The 20604-nt window shown below is 29.7% G+C and overlaps 1 protein-coding gene across 40 annotated transcripts; it reads right to left on the minus strand.

Annotated features, from left to right (window-relative positions):
• Positions 1 to 13218: 13218 nt before the first annotated feature.
• LOC112707643 (uncharacterized) lies at positions 13219 to 19389 on the minus strand. Of its 40 annotated transcripts, none has more exons than XM_072201398.1 (10): positions 19173 to 19316; positions 19053 to 19096; positions 18803 to 18883; positions 18645 to 18696; positions 18455 to 18518; positions 17979 to 18051; positions 17161 to 17292; positions 15453 to 17014; positions 14174 to 15110; positions 13219 to 14105 (listed from the first exon to the last, which is right to left on the minus strand). In XM_072201398.1, the coding sequence occupies exons 8-10, from the start codon at positions 17010 to 17012 to the stop codon at positions 13468 to 13470; spliced, it is 3135 nt and encodes a 1044-aa protein (XP_072057499.1). In that variant the 5' UTR covers positions 17013 to 17014; positions 17161 to 17292; positions 17979 to 18051; positions 18455 to 18518; positions 18645 to 18696; positions 18803 to 18883; positions 19053 to 19096; positions 19173 to 19316; the 3' UTR covers positions 13219 to 13467. The 40 variants fall into 40 exon arrangements, with proteins under 40 accessions (XP_072057499.1, XP_072057498.1, XP_072057502.1 ...); XM_072201397.1 differs by having other exon boundaries at positions 18645 to 18699; XM_072201401.1 differs by lacking the exon at positions 18803 to 18883 and having other exon boundaries at positions 18645 to 18699; positions 19173 to 19370.
• Between the last annotated feature and the right edge of the window lie 1215 nt (positions 19390 to 20604).

Here is a 20604-nt window from a genome sequence, read left to right on the forward strand (position 1 = left end):
ATAACACAGAAACAGAAAATACAGCAAAAACAATTGGTAGAGAAAAAAATAATAATAGGATAATTTTATCATTTTAATCTTATTTATCAATTCTATCTTAATATAATTTCTATTTGGTCCTTCTTAATAATTTTAATATAATTGGTCCTTTTGGTTAATTAAAATCTTTTAAGGGTCCTTGACACTAAATTTTCCAAACACATATTAATTGCTTCACTCTATATAAATTTTCATTAAATCTGTCCTAATAATTATATCTGTTTTTGTTTTTTCTACGCTAAATTATTAAATCAATGTGTCAAAAGAGTTTAAAACTAACATTTTTACCTTTAAAATTTCATCATTATTGGTTAAAAAAAAATCAAACTCAAATCTCGTTTACAGTCAAAATATATTTTAGTCATTTATTATGATTTGCATCTTGGTATGAATTTTCACAAAGTATTTTAATCTTATTGAATTTTCTTCATGGCTTAGATTCATGAGTCTAGTTTTTTTTTCTGGATTTTAAAAGGATATTTTTTATCCTTATTAATTGATTCATATAAAAAAATATATTAATTAATTTACTCCATATAAATTTTTATTGAATCTAACTCAATCACTATTTCTGATTTTGTTTTTTATCTCTAAAATTTCATCACTTTAATCTGATTGAATTTGTTTTATGGCTTAGATTCATGAGTTCAATTTTTTTATTCTTTTTGGGTTCTTAAAGGATATTTCTTATCCTACTTAATTGATTCATAAAAAAATATATAGAAAAAATTAGTGCTAAGGACCATTAAAAGACTTTAATTAACAAAATCGACCAATTATATTAAAATTATTAAAAACAATCAAATAGATATCATATTAATGAAAGACCAATAAATAAGACCTGAATTTCTTTCCTTGTTTAAATTTATGAATTCGATTTTTTTTTGGATTTTAAAAGGTATTTTTAATCCTTATTAATTGATTCATATAAAATATATATTCATTAATTTACTCCATATAAATTTTTTATTGGATCTAACCTAATTATTATCCCTATTTTTATTTTTCTGTTATTGAACTATTAAATCAGTATGACAAAAAGATTTTAAAATCTATCATTTTTGTCTCTAGTATTTTAAGCTGCGGTGGGTAAAAAAAAAATCAGTCTCAAATCATATTTATATTCAAAATATATCTTAGTCATTTCTTACGATTTGTATCTTTGTACGAATTTTCATAAAATAATGTAATCTTATTCAATTTTTTTTATGGCTTAGATTCATGAGTTTGATTTTTTTCTTTCTAGGTTTTTAAAGGATATTTTTTATCCGTATTAATTGATTTATATATAAAAAAATATATTAATTAATTCACTCCATATAAAAACATTCATTGAATCTAACTTAATTACTATCCCTAATTTTGTTTTACTGCCACTAAATTATCAAATTAGTGTACCAAAAGAATTTTGAAATTCATCATCATTTTCGCCCCTAAAATTTTATCATTGCTTGGGTAAAAAAAATCAAACTCTTCAAATCACGTTTACAATTAAAATATATCTTAGCCAATTGTTATCATTTTTTTTGTTGTGCAAATTTTCACAAGATACTCTAATGTTATTGAATTTTTTTAATGGCTAGGATTCATGAGTTTTATTTTTTTTCTTTCTGAATTTTTAAAAAATATTTCTTATCCTTATTAATTGATTCATATTAAAAATATATAAATTGATTCACTCCATATAAATGTTTATTGAATCTAACCTAATCACTATTTCTGTTTTTGTTTTTTTGCTGTTGAATTATCAAATCATTGTGCCAAAAAGAATTTTAAAACCCACCATTTTTGCCTCTAAAATTTTATCACTATTGGGTAAAAAAAAAATCAAACTCAAATAATATTACAGTCAAAATATATCTTAGCCATTTCTTACGATTTACTTTGTTTTGCAAATTTTCACAAGGTATATTAATCTTATTGAATTTTTTTCATGATTTAGATTCATGAGTTCGATTTTTTTTTTCCTTTCGGGGTTTTTAAAGGATATTTTTTATCATTATTAATTGATTCATATAAAAAAATATATTAATTTATTCACTCAATATATGTTTTCATTGAATTTAATCTAATCACTATTCCTGATTTTATTTTTCTGTTGTTTAATTATCAAATTTGCATACCAAAAGAGTTTTAAAATCTACTATTTTTACCTTTAAAATTTAATCACTTTAATCTTTTGGAATTTATTTTATGACTTAAATTCGTGAGTTTGATATTTTTCTTCTTTCTAGCTTCTTAAAGGATATTACTTACCCTTATTAATTTATTCATATAAAAATATAGAAAAAATTTGTGTAAAGACCATTAAGAGATTTTAATTAACAAAAAGGACCAATTACATTAAAATTGTTAAGAAAGATCAAATAGATATTATATTAATGAATGAAGGACCAATAAATAAGATTTAAAATGACAAAATTATCTTATTATTATCTTCTTCTCTTCTAATTGTTTGGTCCGTATTTACTCTTCCTCAATTATCTCTATCGCCGATATGCTTTCTTTTTCTCTTTCTCAACATATTTTTTCGTGTTTTTCAGTCGGCATCATCTTCTTATGTGCCTAAGTATGATAAAATGACCATACTTAGGCGCGCAAGAAGATGATGCCGATAGAAACAAAGAAGAAGATATGTTGAGAAAGAGGAAGAGCGAGCATAACAGCAATAGAGATAATGGAGGAGGAGAAAATACGGAGTTAACAATTGGAAGAGAAGAAGATAATAGAATAATTTTATCATTTTTAATCTTATTTGTTGATCCTTTTTAAAAAATTATAATTATTTGGTCTTCTTAATAATTTTGATATAATTGTTCTTTTTTGTTAATTAAAGTCTCTTAATGGTCTTTGGCGCTAATTTATCTAAATATATATTAATTGCTTCACTCCATATAAATTTTCATTGAATCTATCTTAATCACTAACTTTGTTTTTGTTTTTTCGCTGCAAAATTATCAAATCAGTGTACCAAAAGGATTTTAAAATCTACCATTTTTGCTTCTAAAATTTCATTCTCATTGGTTGAAAAAATCAAACTCAAATTACGTTCACAGTCAAAATATATCCTAATCATTTTTTACAATTTGCATCGTTGTGCAAATTTTCACAAGATACTTTAATCTTATTGAATTTTTTTCATGACTTAAATTCAAAAGTTTGATTTTTTTTTTCTTTTGGGTTTTGAAAGATATTTTTTTTTCTTATTCATTGATTTATATAAAAAATATATTAATTAATTCGCTCCATATATATAAATTTTTATTGAATCTAACTTAATCACTATTTCTAATTTTGTTTTTAGCCACTGAATTATCTAATTCGTGTACCAAAAGAATTTTAAAATTCAACAATTTTACCTCTAAAATTTCATCACTACTTGGTAAAAAAAAAAAAAAAATCAAACTCATCAAATTACGCTACAGTCAAAATATGTCTTAACCATTTGTTATGATTTGCATCGTTGTGCGAATTTTCACAAGATACTTTAATATTATTGAATTTTTTTCATGGTTTAGATTCATGAGTTCGATTTTTTTTCTTTCTAAAATTTTAAAGGATATTTCTTATCCTTATTAATTGATTCATATTAAAAATATATAAACTGATTCACTCCATATAAATTTTTATTGAATCCAACTTAATCACTAGTCCTGTTTTTTGTTTTTTTCACTGTTGAATTATCAAATCAGTGTGCCAAAAGAATTTTAAAATCCACTATTTTTGCCTTTAAAATTTTATCACAATCGGGTAAAAAAAATCAAACTAAAAAGTAATAGTTGCAGTCAAAATATATCTTTGCCATTTCTTACGATTTGCATCGTTTTACGAATTTTCACAATGTACTTTAATCTTATTAAATTTCTTTCATAGCTTAGATTCATGAGTTCAATTTTTTTTCTTTTTTGGATATTTAAAGGATATTACTTATCGTTATTAATTATTTCATATAAAAAAATATATTAATTGATTCACTTAATATATGTTTTTATTGAATCTAATCTAATCACTATTCCTGATTTTATTTTTTTGCCATTGAATTATAAAATTTGTGTATCAAAAGAGTTTTAAAATCTACCATTTTTACCTCTAAAATTTTATCATTTTAATATTTTTGAATTTGTTTCATGGATTAAATTCATGAGTTTGATATTTTTCTTCTTTCTAGCTTTTTAATGGATATTACTTACCCTTATTAATTGATTCATATAAAAAAATATAGAAAAACTTTGTGATAAAGACCATTAAAAGATTTTAATTAACAAAAAGACCAATTATATTAAAATTATTAAGAAAGATCAAATAGATATTATATTAATGAAGGACCAATAAATAAGATTTGAAATGACAAAATTATCTTACTATTATCTTTTTCTCTTTCAATTGTTTGGTCCGTATTTTCTCCTTCTCAATTATCTCTATTGCCGATATGTTTTCTTTTTCTCTTTCTCGACATATTTTTTCCTTTTTTCTGTTGGCATCATCTTCTTATGATGTCGATAGAAACAAAGAAGAAGATATGTTGAGAAAGAGGAAGAGCAAGCATAACAGCAATAGAGATAATGGAAAAGGAGAAAATACAGAACTAACAATTGGGAGAAAAGAAGATAATAATAAGATAATTTTATCATTTCAAATTTTATTTGTTGATCCTTTTTAAAAAATTATAATTATTTGGTCCTTCTTAATAATTTTGATATAATTATTCCTTTATGTTAATTAAAGTCTCGTAATGGTCCTTGACACTAATTTTTCCAAATATATATTAATTGCTTCACTCCATATAAATTTTCATTGAATCTATCTTAATTATTAACTTTGTTTTTATTTTTCGCTGTGAAATTATTAATTCATTGTGCGAAAAGGGTTTTAAAATCCATCATTTTTGTCTCTTAAATTTCATCATTATTGGTTGAAAAAAAATTAAACTCAAATCATATTTACAGTCAAAATATATCTTAGTCATTTTTTACGGTTTGTATCGTTGTGCAAACTTTTACAAGATATTTTAATCTTATTGAATTTTTTTCATGATTTAAATTCAAGAGTTTGATTTTTTTTTCTTTCTGGACTTTTGAAGGATATATTTTTTATCCTTATTCATTGATTTATATAAAAAAATATATTAATTGATTCACTCCATATAAACTTTCATTGAATCTAACTTAATTATTATCTCTGATTTTGTTTTTTTCTACTGAATTATTAAATCAGTGTACCAAAGGAGTTTTAAAATTTAATATTTTCGCCTCTAAAATTTTATCACTGTTAGATCAAAAAAAAAAATCAAACTCATCAAATCATATTACAGTCAAAATATATCTTAGCCATTTGTCAAAATATATCTTAGCCATTTGTTATGATTTGCATCGTAGTGCGAATTTTCACAAGGTACTCTAAAATTATTGAATTTTTTTCATGGCTTAGATTTATGAGTTCGATTTTTTTTCTTTTTGAATTTTTAAAGGATATTTCTTATCCTTATTAATTGATTCATATTAAAAATATATAAATTGATTCACTCCATCTAAATTTTTATTGAATCTAATCTAATCACTATTCCTGTTTTTTTTTTTCTGCGGCTGAATTATCAAATCAGTGTGCCAAAAGAATTTTAAAACCTATCATTTTTGTCTCTAAAATTTATTACTGTTGGATAAAAAATATCAAACTCAAAAATAATGGTTACAATTAAAATATATCTTAGCCATTTCTTACGATTTATATTGTTGTGCAAAATTTCACAAAATACTTTAATCTTATTGAATTTCTTTCATGGCTTTGATTCCTGAATTCCATTTTTTTTCTTTTCTAGAAATTTAAAGGATATTTATTATCCTTATTAATTGATTCATACAAAAAAATATATATTAATTGATTCACTCAATATATGTTTTCATTGAATCTAATCTAATCATTATGTACAAAAAGAGTTTTAAAATCTACCACTTTTACCTCTAAATTTTTATCACTTTAATCTTTTTAAATTTGTTTTATGGCTTAAATTCATGAGTTCGATATTTTTTTTCTTTCTAGCTTCTTGAAGGATATTACTTACCCTTTTTAATTGATTCATATAAAAAATATAGAAAAACTTTGTGCTAAAGACCATTAAGAATTTTAATTAACAAAAAGACCAATTATATTAAAATTGTTAAGAAAGATCAAATAAATTTTACATTAACAAAAGACTAATAAATAAGATTTGAAATGACAAAATTATTTTATTATTATCTTCTTTTCTTTCAACTTTTTGCTCTGTATTTTTTCCTCTTCAATTATCTCCATCGCCGATATGCTTCTTCTTTCTCTTTCTCGGCATATTTTTTTCCTTATTTCTATCGACGTCATCTTGTTGTGCGCCTAAGTATAGTAAATTGATACCATACTTAGACGCACAAAAAGATGAAGCAGATAAAAACAAAGAAAAAGATATGTTGAGAAAGAGAAAGAGCAAGCATAACATCAATAGATATAATGGAAGAGGAGAAAATACGGAGTTAACAATTGGGAGAGAAAAAGATAATAATAGAATAATTTTATCATTTCAAATCTTATTTGTTGATCTTTTTTAATATAATATTTATTTGGTCCTTCTTAACAATTTTGATATAATTGTTCCTTTTTGTTAATTAAAGTCTCTTAATGGTACTTGGCACTAATTTATCCAAACATATATTAATTGCTTCACTCCATATAAATTTTTATTGAATCTATCTTAATCACTAACTTTGTTTTTATTTTTCGTTGCAGAATTATCAAATCAGTGTGCCAAAAGGGTTTTAAATTCCACCATTTTTTCCTCTAAAATTTTATCATCATTGGTTGAAAAAAAATCAAACTCAAATTACGTTTACAATAAAAATATATCTTAGTCATTTGTTACGATTTGCATCGTTGTGCGAACTTTTATAAGATACTTTAATTTTATTGAATTTTTTTTATGACTTAAATTCAAGAGTTTGATTTTTTTTCTTTTTGGATTTTTCAAGGATATTTTTTTATCCTTATTCATTGATTTATATAAAAAATATATTAATTAATTTGTTCCATATACATTTTCATTGAATCTAACCTAATCACTATTCTTGATTTTGTTTTTCGCCACTGAATTATCAAAAGAGTTTTAAAATTTAACATTTTTGCCTCTAAAATTTCATTATTACTGGGTCAAAAAAAATAAATCAAACTCATCAAATCTCGTTACAATCAAAATATATGTTATTCATTTGTTATGATTTGCATCGTTCGGCGAATCTTTACAAGATACTCTAATATTATTGACTTTTTTTATGGTTTAGATTCATGAGTTTGATTTTTTTTCTAAATTTTTAAAGAATATTTCTTATCCTTATTAATTGATTTATATTAAAAATATATAAATTGATGCACTCCATATAAATTTTCATTAAATCTAATCTAATCATTATTTCTGTTTTTGTTTTTTCACTGCTGAATTATTAAATTAATGTGCCAAAAGGGTTTTAAAACCTACAATTTTCGCCTCTAAAATTTCATCACTGTTAGGTAAAAAAATCAAACTAAAAAATAATGGTTACAATCAAAATATATCTTAGCAATTTCTTATTATTTACTTCGTTATGCGAATTTTCGCAAGATACTTTAATCTTATTGAATTTCTTTCATGACTTAGAGTCATGAGTTTGATTTTTTTTCTGGATATTTAAAAGATATTTCTTATCCTTATTAATTGATTCATATAAAAAATATATTAATTAATTTACTCAATATATGTTTTTATTGAATCTAATCTAATTACTATTCTTAATTTTATTTTTTTGCTGTTGAATTATCAAATTTGTGTACCAAAAAAATTTTAAAATCTACCATTTTTTCCTCTAAAATTTTATCACTTAATCGTTTTGAACTTGTTTTCTAGCTTAAATTCATGAGTTCGATAGTTTTCTTCTTTCTAGCTTCTTAAATGATATTACTTACCCTTATTAATTAATTGATAGAAAAAATTTGTGCTAAAGACTCTTAAGATTTTTAATTAACAAAAAGAACCAATTGTATTAAAATTGTTAGGAAAGATCAAATAGATATTATATTAACGAATTATCAATATATAAGATTTGAAATGAAAAATTATCTTATTATTTTCTTCTCTTTTAATTACTTGCTCCGTATTTTCTCCTCCTCAATTATCTCTATGGTCGATATGCTTCCTCTTTCTCTTTCTTGACATATTTTTTTCCTTGTTTCTGTAGGCATCATCTTGTTGTGCGCCTAAGTATGATAAATTAATACTATACTTAGGCACAAAAGAAGATAAAGCCGATAAAAACAAAGAAGAAAATATATGGAGAAAGAGGAAGAGCAAGCATAACGACAATAAAGATAATGGAAGAGGAGAAAATATGGAGCTAATAATTGATAGAGAAAAAAAAATTATAGGATAATTTTATCATTTCAAATCTTATTTGTTTGATCGTTTTTTAATATAATATCTATTTGGTCTTTCTTAATAATTTTGATATAATTGTTCCCTTTTGTTAATTAAATCTCTTAATGGTTCTTGGCACTAATTTTTCCAAATATATATTAATTGCTTCACTCCATATAAATTTTCATTGAATCTATCTTAATTATTATCTTTATTTTTGTTTTTTTTTTTCGCTGAATTATCAAATCAGTGTACCAATTTAAAACCCATTATTTTTGCCTCTAAAATTTCATCATCATTGATTTGTTGAAAAAAAAATCAAACTCAAATTACAGTCAAACTATTTCTTATGATTTGTATTATTGTGCAAACTTTTACAAGTTACTTTAATTTTATTGAATTTATTTCCTTGTTTAAATTTATGAGTTCAATTTTTTTCTTTCTATAATTTTAAAGAATATTTCTTGTCCTTATTGATTGATTCATATAAAAAAATATATTAATTAATTCACTCCATATAAATTTTTATTGAATCTGATCTAATTATTATTCTTATTTTCATAAAGGTTTTAAAATTTACCATTTTTTAAACTAATATTTATGATTGCTACGCTGGGTAAAAAAAATCAATCTCAAATTATATTTATAGTCAAAATATATCTTAGCTATTTTTTACGGTATGTATTTTTGTGCGAATTTCACAAGGTGCTTTAATTTTATTAAATTCTTTTCGTGGCTTAGATTTATGAGTTTGATTTTTTTTTCTTTTTGGATTTTTTAAGGATATTTTTTTATCCTTGTTAATTGATTTATATATAAAAAACTATATTAATTGATTCACTCCATATAAACTTTCATTGAATCTAATCTAATCACTATTCCTGTTTTTGTTTTTTCGACACTGATAGTGTACCAAAAGAGTTTTAAAATTTATCATTTCACCTCTAAAATTTCATCATAACTGGGTAAAAAAAATTAAACTCATAAAATCATGTTTACAGTCAAAATATATTTTAGCCATTTATTATAATTTGTATCATTGTGCGAATTTTTACAAGGTACTCTAACCTTATTGAATTTTTTGCATCGGCTTAAATTCATGAGTTCGATTTTTTTCTTTCTAAATTTTTAAAGGATATTTCTTGTCCTTATTAATTAATTCATATTAAAAATATATAGATTGATTCACTCTATATAAATTTTCATTAAATCTAACCTAATTATTATCCTTGTTTTTATTTTTTCGTCGCTGAATTATCAAATCAGTGTACCAAAAAAAATTTAAAATCCAGTATCTTTGCCTTTGAAATTTTATCATTGTTAGATAAAAAAATCAAATTCAAATCACGTTTACATTCAAAGTATATTTTAACCATTTTTTACGATTTGTATCACTGTGCAAATTTTCAAAAAAAATTTTAATTTTATTGAATTTCTTTCATGACTTAGATTCATGAGTTCAATTTTTTTTTCAGGTTTTAAAGGATATTTCTTATTCCTATTATAAAAAATAGTGAGTAATCACCTTTCTAAAAGAGTCAATTCGTTTTTACTATAAATAATCTCTTTTTGATGAGTAGAATTTTGATATTCTTTGTGGGTCATTTTCTTGGTTGATCATGATTTATTGAAAAAAAAAAATCTTTTTTTACTGGTATGTTTAAAAAGATATCTGTTCCCCTGTAAACATTGCCAAAACCTCCAGCCCCAAGTATGTTCTTGGAACTGAAACTATCTGTTGCCTGTTGGAGCTCTCTGAACGTGAAAGTCTTGAGATTTTCCAAGCTGACAATTCCCTCTTCCTTATATTCTGCAGCAGAGCAAAAATCATAATTAACAATTCCTCCATACATAATCTAAGAACTGTTATGTTGTGCTACCTACCACCAATAAACAGGATGGCCTGGTGCTGTCGTTTATGTCTATACCAAAAGATCTCAAAGAGCAAAACCATGAGAGAAGCACAACTAAGACTAACTCCAAGTGCAACTGTTATTTTTCTGGACTTGTGTTTTCCTAAACATGGAGATGTCAAATAGGTTTAAAATGTTGTATAAATAAAACAAGTCACAAGACAGCTAAACGTTCAAGATAGGTACCTTGTGATGATGTTTAAAATGTTGTATAAATGAAATCTCAGCATAGGCTCACAGACGATGACTTCAAGAAAAAAGGTTGGATCCAATTCATAAGGCTCCCAACTGCTGGGTTTGCAGCTAGTAGATATATGAAGACATCTCCACAAGCAAAAAGGTTATTTCTAGGATTCAAACCTGTGACCTAGCAGGCACGTTACAGTTGCACAAAAGTTCCCTCATGATTGACATTAAAAATGCAGGGTAGCCAATTAGTCCAAATTAAAAATGCACAAAGGATCTTCTCGGGGCTGCAGCACACCACCGTGATGGTCACGACATTTTGCTTCTCGTCGAATTTCTCGTCTCGAATTTCTCTTGTTCACAAAATGATAGGAAATAAAATAAACTCAATTTGATGCAGAAAAATAAATGAGATTGAAATTGTTAAGAAAGAAAAGAGAGAAGAGAACTGACGAGGGAACTTAGCGAGAACCTTCTTGACCTTCTTGTAGCATTTGTGGCATTCAAGGTCAACCTTGAGCTTCATTACAGTCACCTATATTGAACGCATGAATGTGCTCCAATTAAAAACTATAGTGACTTCAATTAAAATATTGTTTGAAATTTGGAACGATGGAAGGAATAAAAGGATGAAATCTTGAAATTCGGAACAATGAAATTTGTGATAAGGTAATAACAATAATTTTGTAATCTTTGTACATATTAGAGTCAAGGCTGCTAAGATTTTATAATAATCTATGTGAATGAATTGAAGGATTCATCTTAAAAAGATAAATAAATAAAATTAGGATAGTCAAGGTGAAACTATTGATTCAAAATTTTTACAAGATATGCAAGATTGACACAATTGGATTAAATAGGACCAAGTACATTAATCTTGTATTATTGGTCAAAGGACCTCAATCATTCAAAGTTCAAACTTTTTGGTCAATTAGAGATATTCACATTCACATCAATGCATAATAACAATAACAATGTGAAAGCAAGCATTGATTTCCAAGAATTGAACCAAAATTTCATTAAGAACTCGTTGAGACATATTATCGAACACTAGGCGTGCAAATACATCAAACAACTCAAATAACACAACCAAGCATTCTTTCAACATTCATTCACAAAATCAGCATCAATTATACACAAATTAGCAATATATCTCAGTAATTCAGTAGTATTATCAGTCAATTCAGTCCAAACCAAATAAAATTCAAACTCAAAAAATATAATAGCATTATTAATGAAATTAACTTACGATGCCAGATTTCAGTGATGAGATTTGTGGCCCTTTGGAGGTTCCACCATACAAACAAACTGACTCCACACCACAAGACTTACCAGCATCACACATAACATCTGAAATCTGCAATACAAACATATTGAACTCATCATAGTATATCTTGTCTAAAAATCTATGTTTAAAATCAATAGTAGAGTGATAAGTAGTCAATATAAGAATTAATTACCTAGATTTGTTTATATTTTCTATTTTCAGCATCTGATCTTTATGTCTTAGTATATCTTGAGATTATTATACTAATCAAACAAATTTCAAAAGACATTGGTTAAGGCTTCCAATAAAATGAATAGGTTTAATTATTCTATTGGTCCCTATAGTTTCGCCAATTTTTCAATTAGGTCCCTACACTTTTTTTCCTTTTAATTGGGTCATTGCACCTAAATTTTTTTTTCAATTAGGTCCCTACTGACGGTAAACGTTACAAAAAACGTTAAGAATGTGTGATTTGACCATTATGACCCTCACTTACCCCTTACAAATGAACGATATTCAGTAGGGTTCTGAGTTCTATCTCTCTTCTAATCGCCTCTTCCTCAAACTTCTCCTCCTCCGTTTGCAACCCTTACTCTTACTATGTCAATACTCATGGATCAGAGTCAGTTATCTTCAGGAGTCTGTAGTTTCAGAACTCTCATGAAGAAGAGACATCTTTGTTTTTGTGGTGAGGCAGTTGCTGTGATGTCTTCTTCGGCAGTAGCAAGCCATGGAAGAAGGTATGTTGGTTGTGGAAGAAAGCCAAAATGTAACTTCTTCGAGTGGATTGATGATGAAGAAGATGAGAATAGTGGATAGCTGAAGGAAAAGGAAAGGAGGGTTCAGTGTTTTTGTGGAGACAGTCTGATTCTTCGTAGTTCAAGTACATCAAAAAATCCAAGCAGAAGATTCATTTCTTGCCCTAATAGGAGATGCAAGTTTTTTGAGTGGGTTGATGGGAAAGAAAAAAAGTTATCTAGAGAAGATGGAGTAAACAGTTCACAGCAAGTACTTGGAAGGGTTAGAGAATTGGAGGCACAAGAAAGGAAGATAGACAGAATAAATGTGGATCTAAAGAGATTAATTGCAAAGGTTGGAGAAGTAGATGCCTGTGTAGAAAGGTGATGTGCTGAGCTGAGTTCAGTGGAAGAGCAATTTGCTAAGATGGAAGATAGTATGAAAAAGCAATACAAGATGCTAGTTATGCTGGTTTTGATATTAGGTGTTTTGATTGTTGCAGTGTTATAAGTAAAGATGTAGAAAGCATGGCTGTTATGATAATGTAGAAAACATGTACTGTTTATGTTGAGTACAATGAAGTTGTATGAATTGTTGTTTAATTTCTCTAAATGAAAGTTGTTCATTTGCCATTTAATATGCATACAAGTATGATACTGTGAAAAAAGTTGGTAAAACAAAAGATGCATTGAATTATAATAGATACCATTGTTTTTTACATTATATAATGTAGGACACCTAGATAGCCACAAAATAAATGTGACACCCACTCATAACATTTTTCTACCCACATAACAAAAGTGGTCCACAACACATAATAATAGTGGTCCAAACCATAAAGAAAGCAGAGTCACAGGTGAACACAAATGCTACATTACACAAAAGATATAAAAAAAAAACCTAAACTCTCTTCAGCCTCAATCAAGTGTGAGGTCAACATGTTCAGGCGGCTGATTTGTTAGCTTCCTAACTCCAATCTTGAGTCTTCCACTTCTTCTCACACCAAAGATTTTGAACTTGGGCAAAGGTTGCGATGCTGGTGCAGTGGACAGTGATGCAGGTGTAGGCAAGGTGGTGGACAGTAATGCTGGTGTGGGTAAGGTGGTGGGCAGTGAAGGTGCAGGAATTTGTGGAGGCTGTGAGGGTAGTGCAGGGGTGTGTGGAGGCTGTGAGGGTGGTACAAGAGTGTGTGGAGGTTGTGAGGGTTGTGTAGAGGTGTGTGGTGGCTGGGATGGGGGTGCAAGGGTGTCTGTATGATGTGAGGGTGGTACAGGGATGTGTGGTGGCTGGGATGGGGGTGCAGGGGTGTTTGTAGGCTGTGAGGGTGGTACAGTGGTGTGTGGAGGCTGTGAGGGTGGTACAGGGGTGTGTGTTGTAGCCCTCCCTCTACCCCTTCCTCTGGTCATCCCTACTGCTGTTCTTCCTCTGCCTCTCCCTTTAACCATCTTGGATCTAGCAGTAGGAGCAGCTGCAGATCCATTTGCTTCAACAGCAGCAGCAGAACCAACTCCTCCAGTTCCAGTTGCAGCATCAGATCCGTGTGTGCCTTCAGGAGCTACAAAATGAAATTGCAGTTAATAATAGTTCCTCAACATATGAACAAAATAAATTGGCAACCAATACCTGTCACTGTAGGGTTTGGACATAGTCTCCTATTGTGTCCGTATTGGCCACAATTACTGCAGGTAATAGATGTTCCAGTTCTTCCATATTTTGTTTGTATTCTGTTTTCATCGGGTTCCCTTATCCTAACCATCCTTGGCCTTCCTGGTTTTACTCTGAAAATTGGAGGGATGATGGTATCGCATTGTATCTTTGGCCACATATTTTCTCCATTGATTGGTGATATTGACTGCCCATATGTAACAAGGTATGCTGCCTTGCTGTAATAGTTACTACAATAATCTTCCGAGTTGTCACCCTTCTCAAAGATAGCACAACAAGCATGGGAACATGGCATACCACACAAACCCCAGAACCTACAATTACACCTTCCAGCCATCAAATCTACCACATACCTTTCCATGATCATCCTGTTCTTATGGTGGACTTCAAACTTCAGGTCTCCGTCCCATTTAGCTTGCCACTCCATAGCTCTAACCGCGATGATATCTAGCCGTTTCTTGGGTTTTGGCAAAACAGAGCCCTCAAACCTCTCTACCTTCTTCTTTTTCTCTACAAACCTTGTCATCAAGTAGCACCTAATCCATTCAAACATCGTCAGAATTGGCTTGTCTCTTGCCTCTAGGATTTTTCCGTTGAATGCTTCCGAGATGTTGTTCATCAGCATGTCACTCTTGGCCAGAAATGTGAAGTGACTCTTTGTCCACAATTTTGGATCCAAAGCAAACAACTTGTCATAACAGTCTCTGTTGATCTTCTTTAGTTGATTCATCTTTCTTTCCCACTCTTCCACATAGGTAGCTTTGGCAATAGACAAAATAAGGTCCCTTAGTACAGTACCACCCCCATATGCTTTTTTACAGTTGGCATATAAATGCCTCAAACAAAGCCTATGCTCCAGTGTTGGCAATGCCTCTTGAAAGATATCCATCAGCCCCTGATTTATTATTTCAGTGCAGAAGACAATATACCCATGTAACAGATTAATGTTCACTAACTTTAAACATATCATATTTTGAAGATTAATGTTCAAAAGCTTAGTCATTGCATCTAAACATAGCATCACTAACATGGCAGATTTATGTTCACAAGCTTAGCCATTATATATATGCTCATATACATTTCAGATTTATATTTACAAATCCATCAATTGCATATATGATCATATACATATCAGATTCATATTCACAAGTCTCTAGTTTCATATATCATCATATACATCATATACATAGCATATTTATATTCAAATCAAATATGTTGCATAAAAATTAGGTGATACCTTTTGTTGGTCACTCATAAAAACCCACTTTTTTGATTCTCCAATGTCATTTAACAGCAACTCCAAGAACCACCCCCAACTGTCCTTAGTCTCTGCCTCTACTACAGCTACGGCAATGGGAAAGTAATTGTCATTTGGATCTCTGCCAACAGCAACTAGCAGCTGCTGTCCATGGTCGCCCTTCAAGTGACATCCATCCACGCCAATAATAGGTCTACACCCCGCCAAGAAGCCTTTCTTGACTGCATCAAGGCACATGTACATTCTCATAAATCGGGGCTGGTGCGTAATAGAAGGCCTATCAACCAATATGCTAAGACTAGATCCTGGATTTGCCCTAAGTATCTCTGCACAGTAATCCCTTATTTTAGCATACTGTTGGATTGCCCACCCATGTACCTCTTCTCTTGCCTTCCTCCTTGCCCAGTAAGCCTTACCAACACTGATATTGGCCATGTATTTGTCTTGGATAGTCTGAATAACTGTTGCAAGCTTCATCTCCTCCCCTCTACTGATGTTGTTTGCAATCTTCTTTGAGATCCAACTGCTTGATGCAAGTCTTCCACTATAAATCCTTCCACATGTATGCTTTCTATTCAAAGTCTTGATCTGGAAACAGTCAGAACCCCCCACCTTACTCGCAAAACAAACCCACTTGCACTTTCCCTTTCTTCCTTTGCAAACAACTCTACACCTCACCTTATCATTTTTTCGAAACCTAATGTCCCTACCATTCAATAGGGCATGCTCCTTAACAGCCTCTTTGAATTGACTAAGTGATTTAAATTCCAGCCCCACCTGAAATTCATACTCTCTGTTCATCTCTGCCTCATTGTATTTAGGGAACCTCTTCTTTTTTATCATATCATCTGAGTCCCCTTCATAACTGTCTATGTCATCAGTCTCATATCCATCAGATATGCCCCCAACCTGCTCATCACCCTCCCTTAAACCTTTACCACCTTCAGCTGTTCCAGCTGCTGCAGTTCTCTCATCATTTAGTGGACTCATAAATCCCCCAAATGCATTTGATTGTGGATCATTATCCTCCACCTCAAACCCAAAGTGATCCTCATGGTCACCATCATCAGCACTGTCATCAAATACCTCTTCTTCAGTAGAAGGCTCTGACTCAGCATCCGTTTCAACCTCTAGCAACCCATCATCATTAGCACTGTCTTCACCTCCCTCTGGCACATAATCAGCATCAGTTGAAGTGATTTCAATCCCGTTACTTTCTCTGACTCCATCGACAACATATACCTCGCAATGTTTGTAGGAACTTGACACCAGTGACCTAGCCATTTTCATCGCATCCCCATCCGACTTCAACTCTCTAAGACCTGACTTCAAATCCATCCCAGGTTCCTTGTACCAGATCCTGGCGAAACCCTTATACCCTTGTTGCTTTAGCTGACTGACAATCTCTTGCAATGACCATTCATCAACCTCAAAATGCAAATCCTCGACAACCATTCCTCCTAAATACTCTACTCGTTGTCCACTGTCAACAAATTTGCCACCATGATGGATTTCGATACTGAAATCCGAATCACCCATAACTGCATACCAAAAAAAATAATGCCATAAATCCCTCTTCAAACAGTTTCAGAAAGAAAAAGGAAGCTCTTATAAACAATATGACAAATTTTCCCAGGAGAAAAATACAAAAACCCTTCAACGACTCAAAGGTTGAGCGTTGTCTTACCTAGAGGTAGAAGCAACGCCTACGACGACGGCAGTGCTGCCGGAGACACAAAACCCTCCAGCAATATTCCGGTGGAGTTGAACTTGGCAGCAGAGCGAGTTGGCAAGCAGTGAATGTGAACGGGTTTCTTCTCTGAGTTTGGGAGAAGAGAGAGAACGAACAGTTGCTAAGTGTGGGAGGGTAAAATGGTATTTCAGATAAATGTGAGTGAAAGAGAATTAGGGATTTCACATAAAGTTACCGAATCTTTAAATTAGGAACGGAATATTTCGTTAAATCTAATTGTTTGGTCACGGTAAGGATCTAATTGAAAAAAAATAGGTGCGGGGACCCAATTAAAAGGAAAAAAAGTGTAGGAACCTAATTAAAAAATTGGTAAAACTATAGGAATCAACAGAGTAATTAAACCAAATGAATAGGTAAGACCTTAATATTTATTCCAAATGCAGACTTTTATGTTCAAATATTAACTGATGTCCATATTACTTTATTAGGATTTTGCAAACAAATATTAAAAGTAAAAGTGTTATAATGAAAAAATATATATTTAAAACTTCTAAGGATAGGTACATTTATTTATTTATTTATTTTAAAATCCTTCCACTATTAATTTTGTTAGCAAAAAGACCGTCGTTAGCAAAAGCTCTATAGTTTTCTCTAATAAGTCCATTTAAGAATAATAATAGTTAAACAAAAAAATATTAATTATTAAGCTTATTCTTATTTGGTACATGATACAAATAACTAATTCAACACATATAAAAATATTATTTAACAATCATGCTCGGTGTATGTGAAGATTGGAGAAATAAACGTACCTTGAGGTGATCTTGAGATTGGTAGCATGCAAAATCAACGAGGTTTCTCTTATGTGGAACCAGCTCCCTTCCTCTGCAACTCAAGGGGAAAAAAGACTTATTTGAAACAGATTGATTATTGCAAAATAACTAATAAAATATTTATTTGAGTTTTTTGACATTGTGAAATTTCTTTGAATAAACTATTTACTGAATTTAGGAATAATATATCCTAATTTTGATAGGTTGATCGATTTCAGATTTAGTAATTTTTTTTGTTAAAATTTAAGAAATGATTTCCCTTGAAATGATTCCCTCACGCTGGCCTTCTAATCACTTCTACTATTTAGTTGCGACTTCATTGCCTCTAAATATTAATATTGAACAAAGATTGGGCCAGATTTAAGCATACTTTATTAGATTAGGTTCAACAAAGAAAGCAAATTACATGATTAGAAAATGTATTTGGAAACAAAGAGGTATAGAAAAGAATTCACCATTAGTAGTTCCATGAGGAAGGCTCCCACTAGAAGTTCTTGTAACCTTTTCCTTCCCTTTTTGCTTTCGGACACAGAAGAAAAGAGCAAGTATCAAAATAACAGCCACCAATATTGAACCTATAATAATGCCTATAATAGCCCCTGTGGTCAAGCCATTATTGCTATCAGAACTTTCATTATCAGAAACCTGTGTTTTGTTATGGGAACCAGATCCAGAGCGACGGTGACTATTGTGAGACCTGCTGGGTGGAGGAAATTACAGGGTGGATACCAGGATTGTGATGAATTTTAAAGAAGTTTAAAATATCGAAGGGAAAAATGATATCACAAAAAAAATCAAATTACTAAAATCTGAAACCGATAACGTCATTGGGCGAAGAAAACACTCGAAACTTTGATTCTAAATCAATGAATTATGAGTTCAACCTGCAATAAGTGCATGCGATAGGGATCGGAACTAAGAAAAGTGGAATCCAATATGGGAGAAAAATTAACTCAGATAAAACTAAAAATTGATAAGAGATATGGGAAAAGGATTCAATAAAACACAAATTGGGAGCACAAAAATTAGAATTGAGAGAGAATTAACTCATACCTGATTACTAGAGCGCGATTGAGTTTAATCGAAATCAGCACAACCTTGTCCGAGAAAAAGGATTTAGAACGCGATTAAGATTGAGATGAAAATTGGAAAGAGATTTGAGCGATGAAGAACCTGGAATGATGGAGAGTGAGAGCGAGAGCGAAATCGAGAAGAAGAAGGAGAAGATTGGTGTGCGATTCTCACTTCTCATTGAGAATAAGGCACTGAGAGTGATTTTGTGTGAGGAAAGTGACGAGGCAGAGAGTCATGTTTTTGAGTTTAGGTCCTTTTATTTTTTTGTTATTTTTTAAATTTTAGCTTTCTTTTAGTGACAATAGCTGAAATGGCTATTAGAATTTATAGTATTAATGGTAAATATATAATATATAATTGCTACTAAATAATAGTTTTAAAAAGAGAAATCGTGGCAATAATTTATTGCCGCTAAAAGTTTGTCGCTAAAAATCTTTTTTATGGTAGTAATAAGAGATAAAAGAAATATAAAACTTAGAAATATAAATTGCCTAGTTCACAAATTTATGTTATAGTCTTATATCTATTTTGATGACGATACCCTTCGTGATCATCATAATATGTTGATTCGATAGGAAGAAGTTTTGACGAAAGAAGTGGACCAATTGAATGGTTGAAAAGATCTACATATGTCAATAATTCATAACTTTAAAAAGCTCGATTGAGAGAAACCAAACTTTGAATAGAATTACTAGAATCAATGCTATACATACTATCCAAAAAAAACACTTGTTTCAAGTTATTCACATTTATTAATTTATTTACTAGAAGACTTATTTTATGCACCGATATACTGCAAATAGTTTTGAAATTTTGAGTAATATTGATGCTAGTTCTTGTAGGAGACCTTGCCAAATGAAAAAAGGGAAGAAAATGACAAAGAAAGACACCATAGCAAATGAGAAATGGCAAGAAAAGTTACGTCCTGAAATCTCAAAGAGGAAGAAGAAAATGAAGACAAATGGTAAAAGCACTCCTGCAAAGAAAAAACCTCATTGGTCTTTAAAGTTTTCTTCTCTCCGGCACTTCAATCAAAGTAATAACAATGTGGAAGGTGAAACCCTCAATTTGCCTCCAAACACCGAGTCTATAGAATATAGATACATTGAATTCAAAGCTAATGTTGTGTACTAATAATGTCTTTGTGACTTTGTACACTTATTCTAATATATAGTCTGATCTGTATACTTTCTCTTTGAACTCTTATCTCTTACATTTATATTTATTTATTGTTCAATGATTTATTTAGTACTGATAAGTAATTTTTATACCGAGAGGATCTGAAATTTTTTAAAAACCGTTTTAAAGGTCTATCTAAAATTTGTAAATAGATCTCAGAAGATATATTTTAAATATATCTATATCTCAAGTTTTAGTTTCAACAAACTTAAAAGAAGCTGGTAACTTGAACAAATTGACATATTTCTGCTGCATATATATAAATCGAAGACTTGATAAACTTTTTAAATTTATTTTTCTGATTAAAAGATTTCAATAACGATTCAACCCCTTTTACACTTTTCTCAACTTC

This window comes from Arachis hypogaea, chromosome 8 (genome assembly GCF_003086295.3).
Source record: "Arachis hypogaea cultivar Tifrunner chromosome 8, arahy.Tifrunner.gnm2.J5K5, whole genome shotgun sequence".
NCBI lineage: Eukaryota > Viridiplantae > Streptophyta > Magnoliopsida > Fabales > Fabaceae > Arachis > Arachis hypogaea.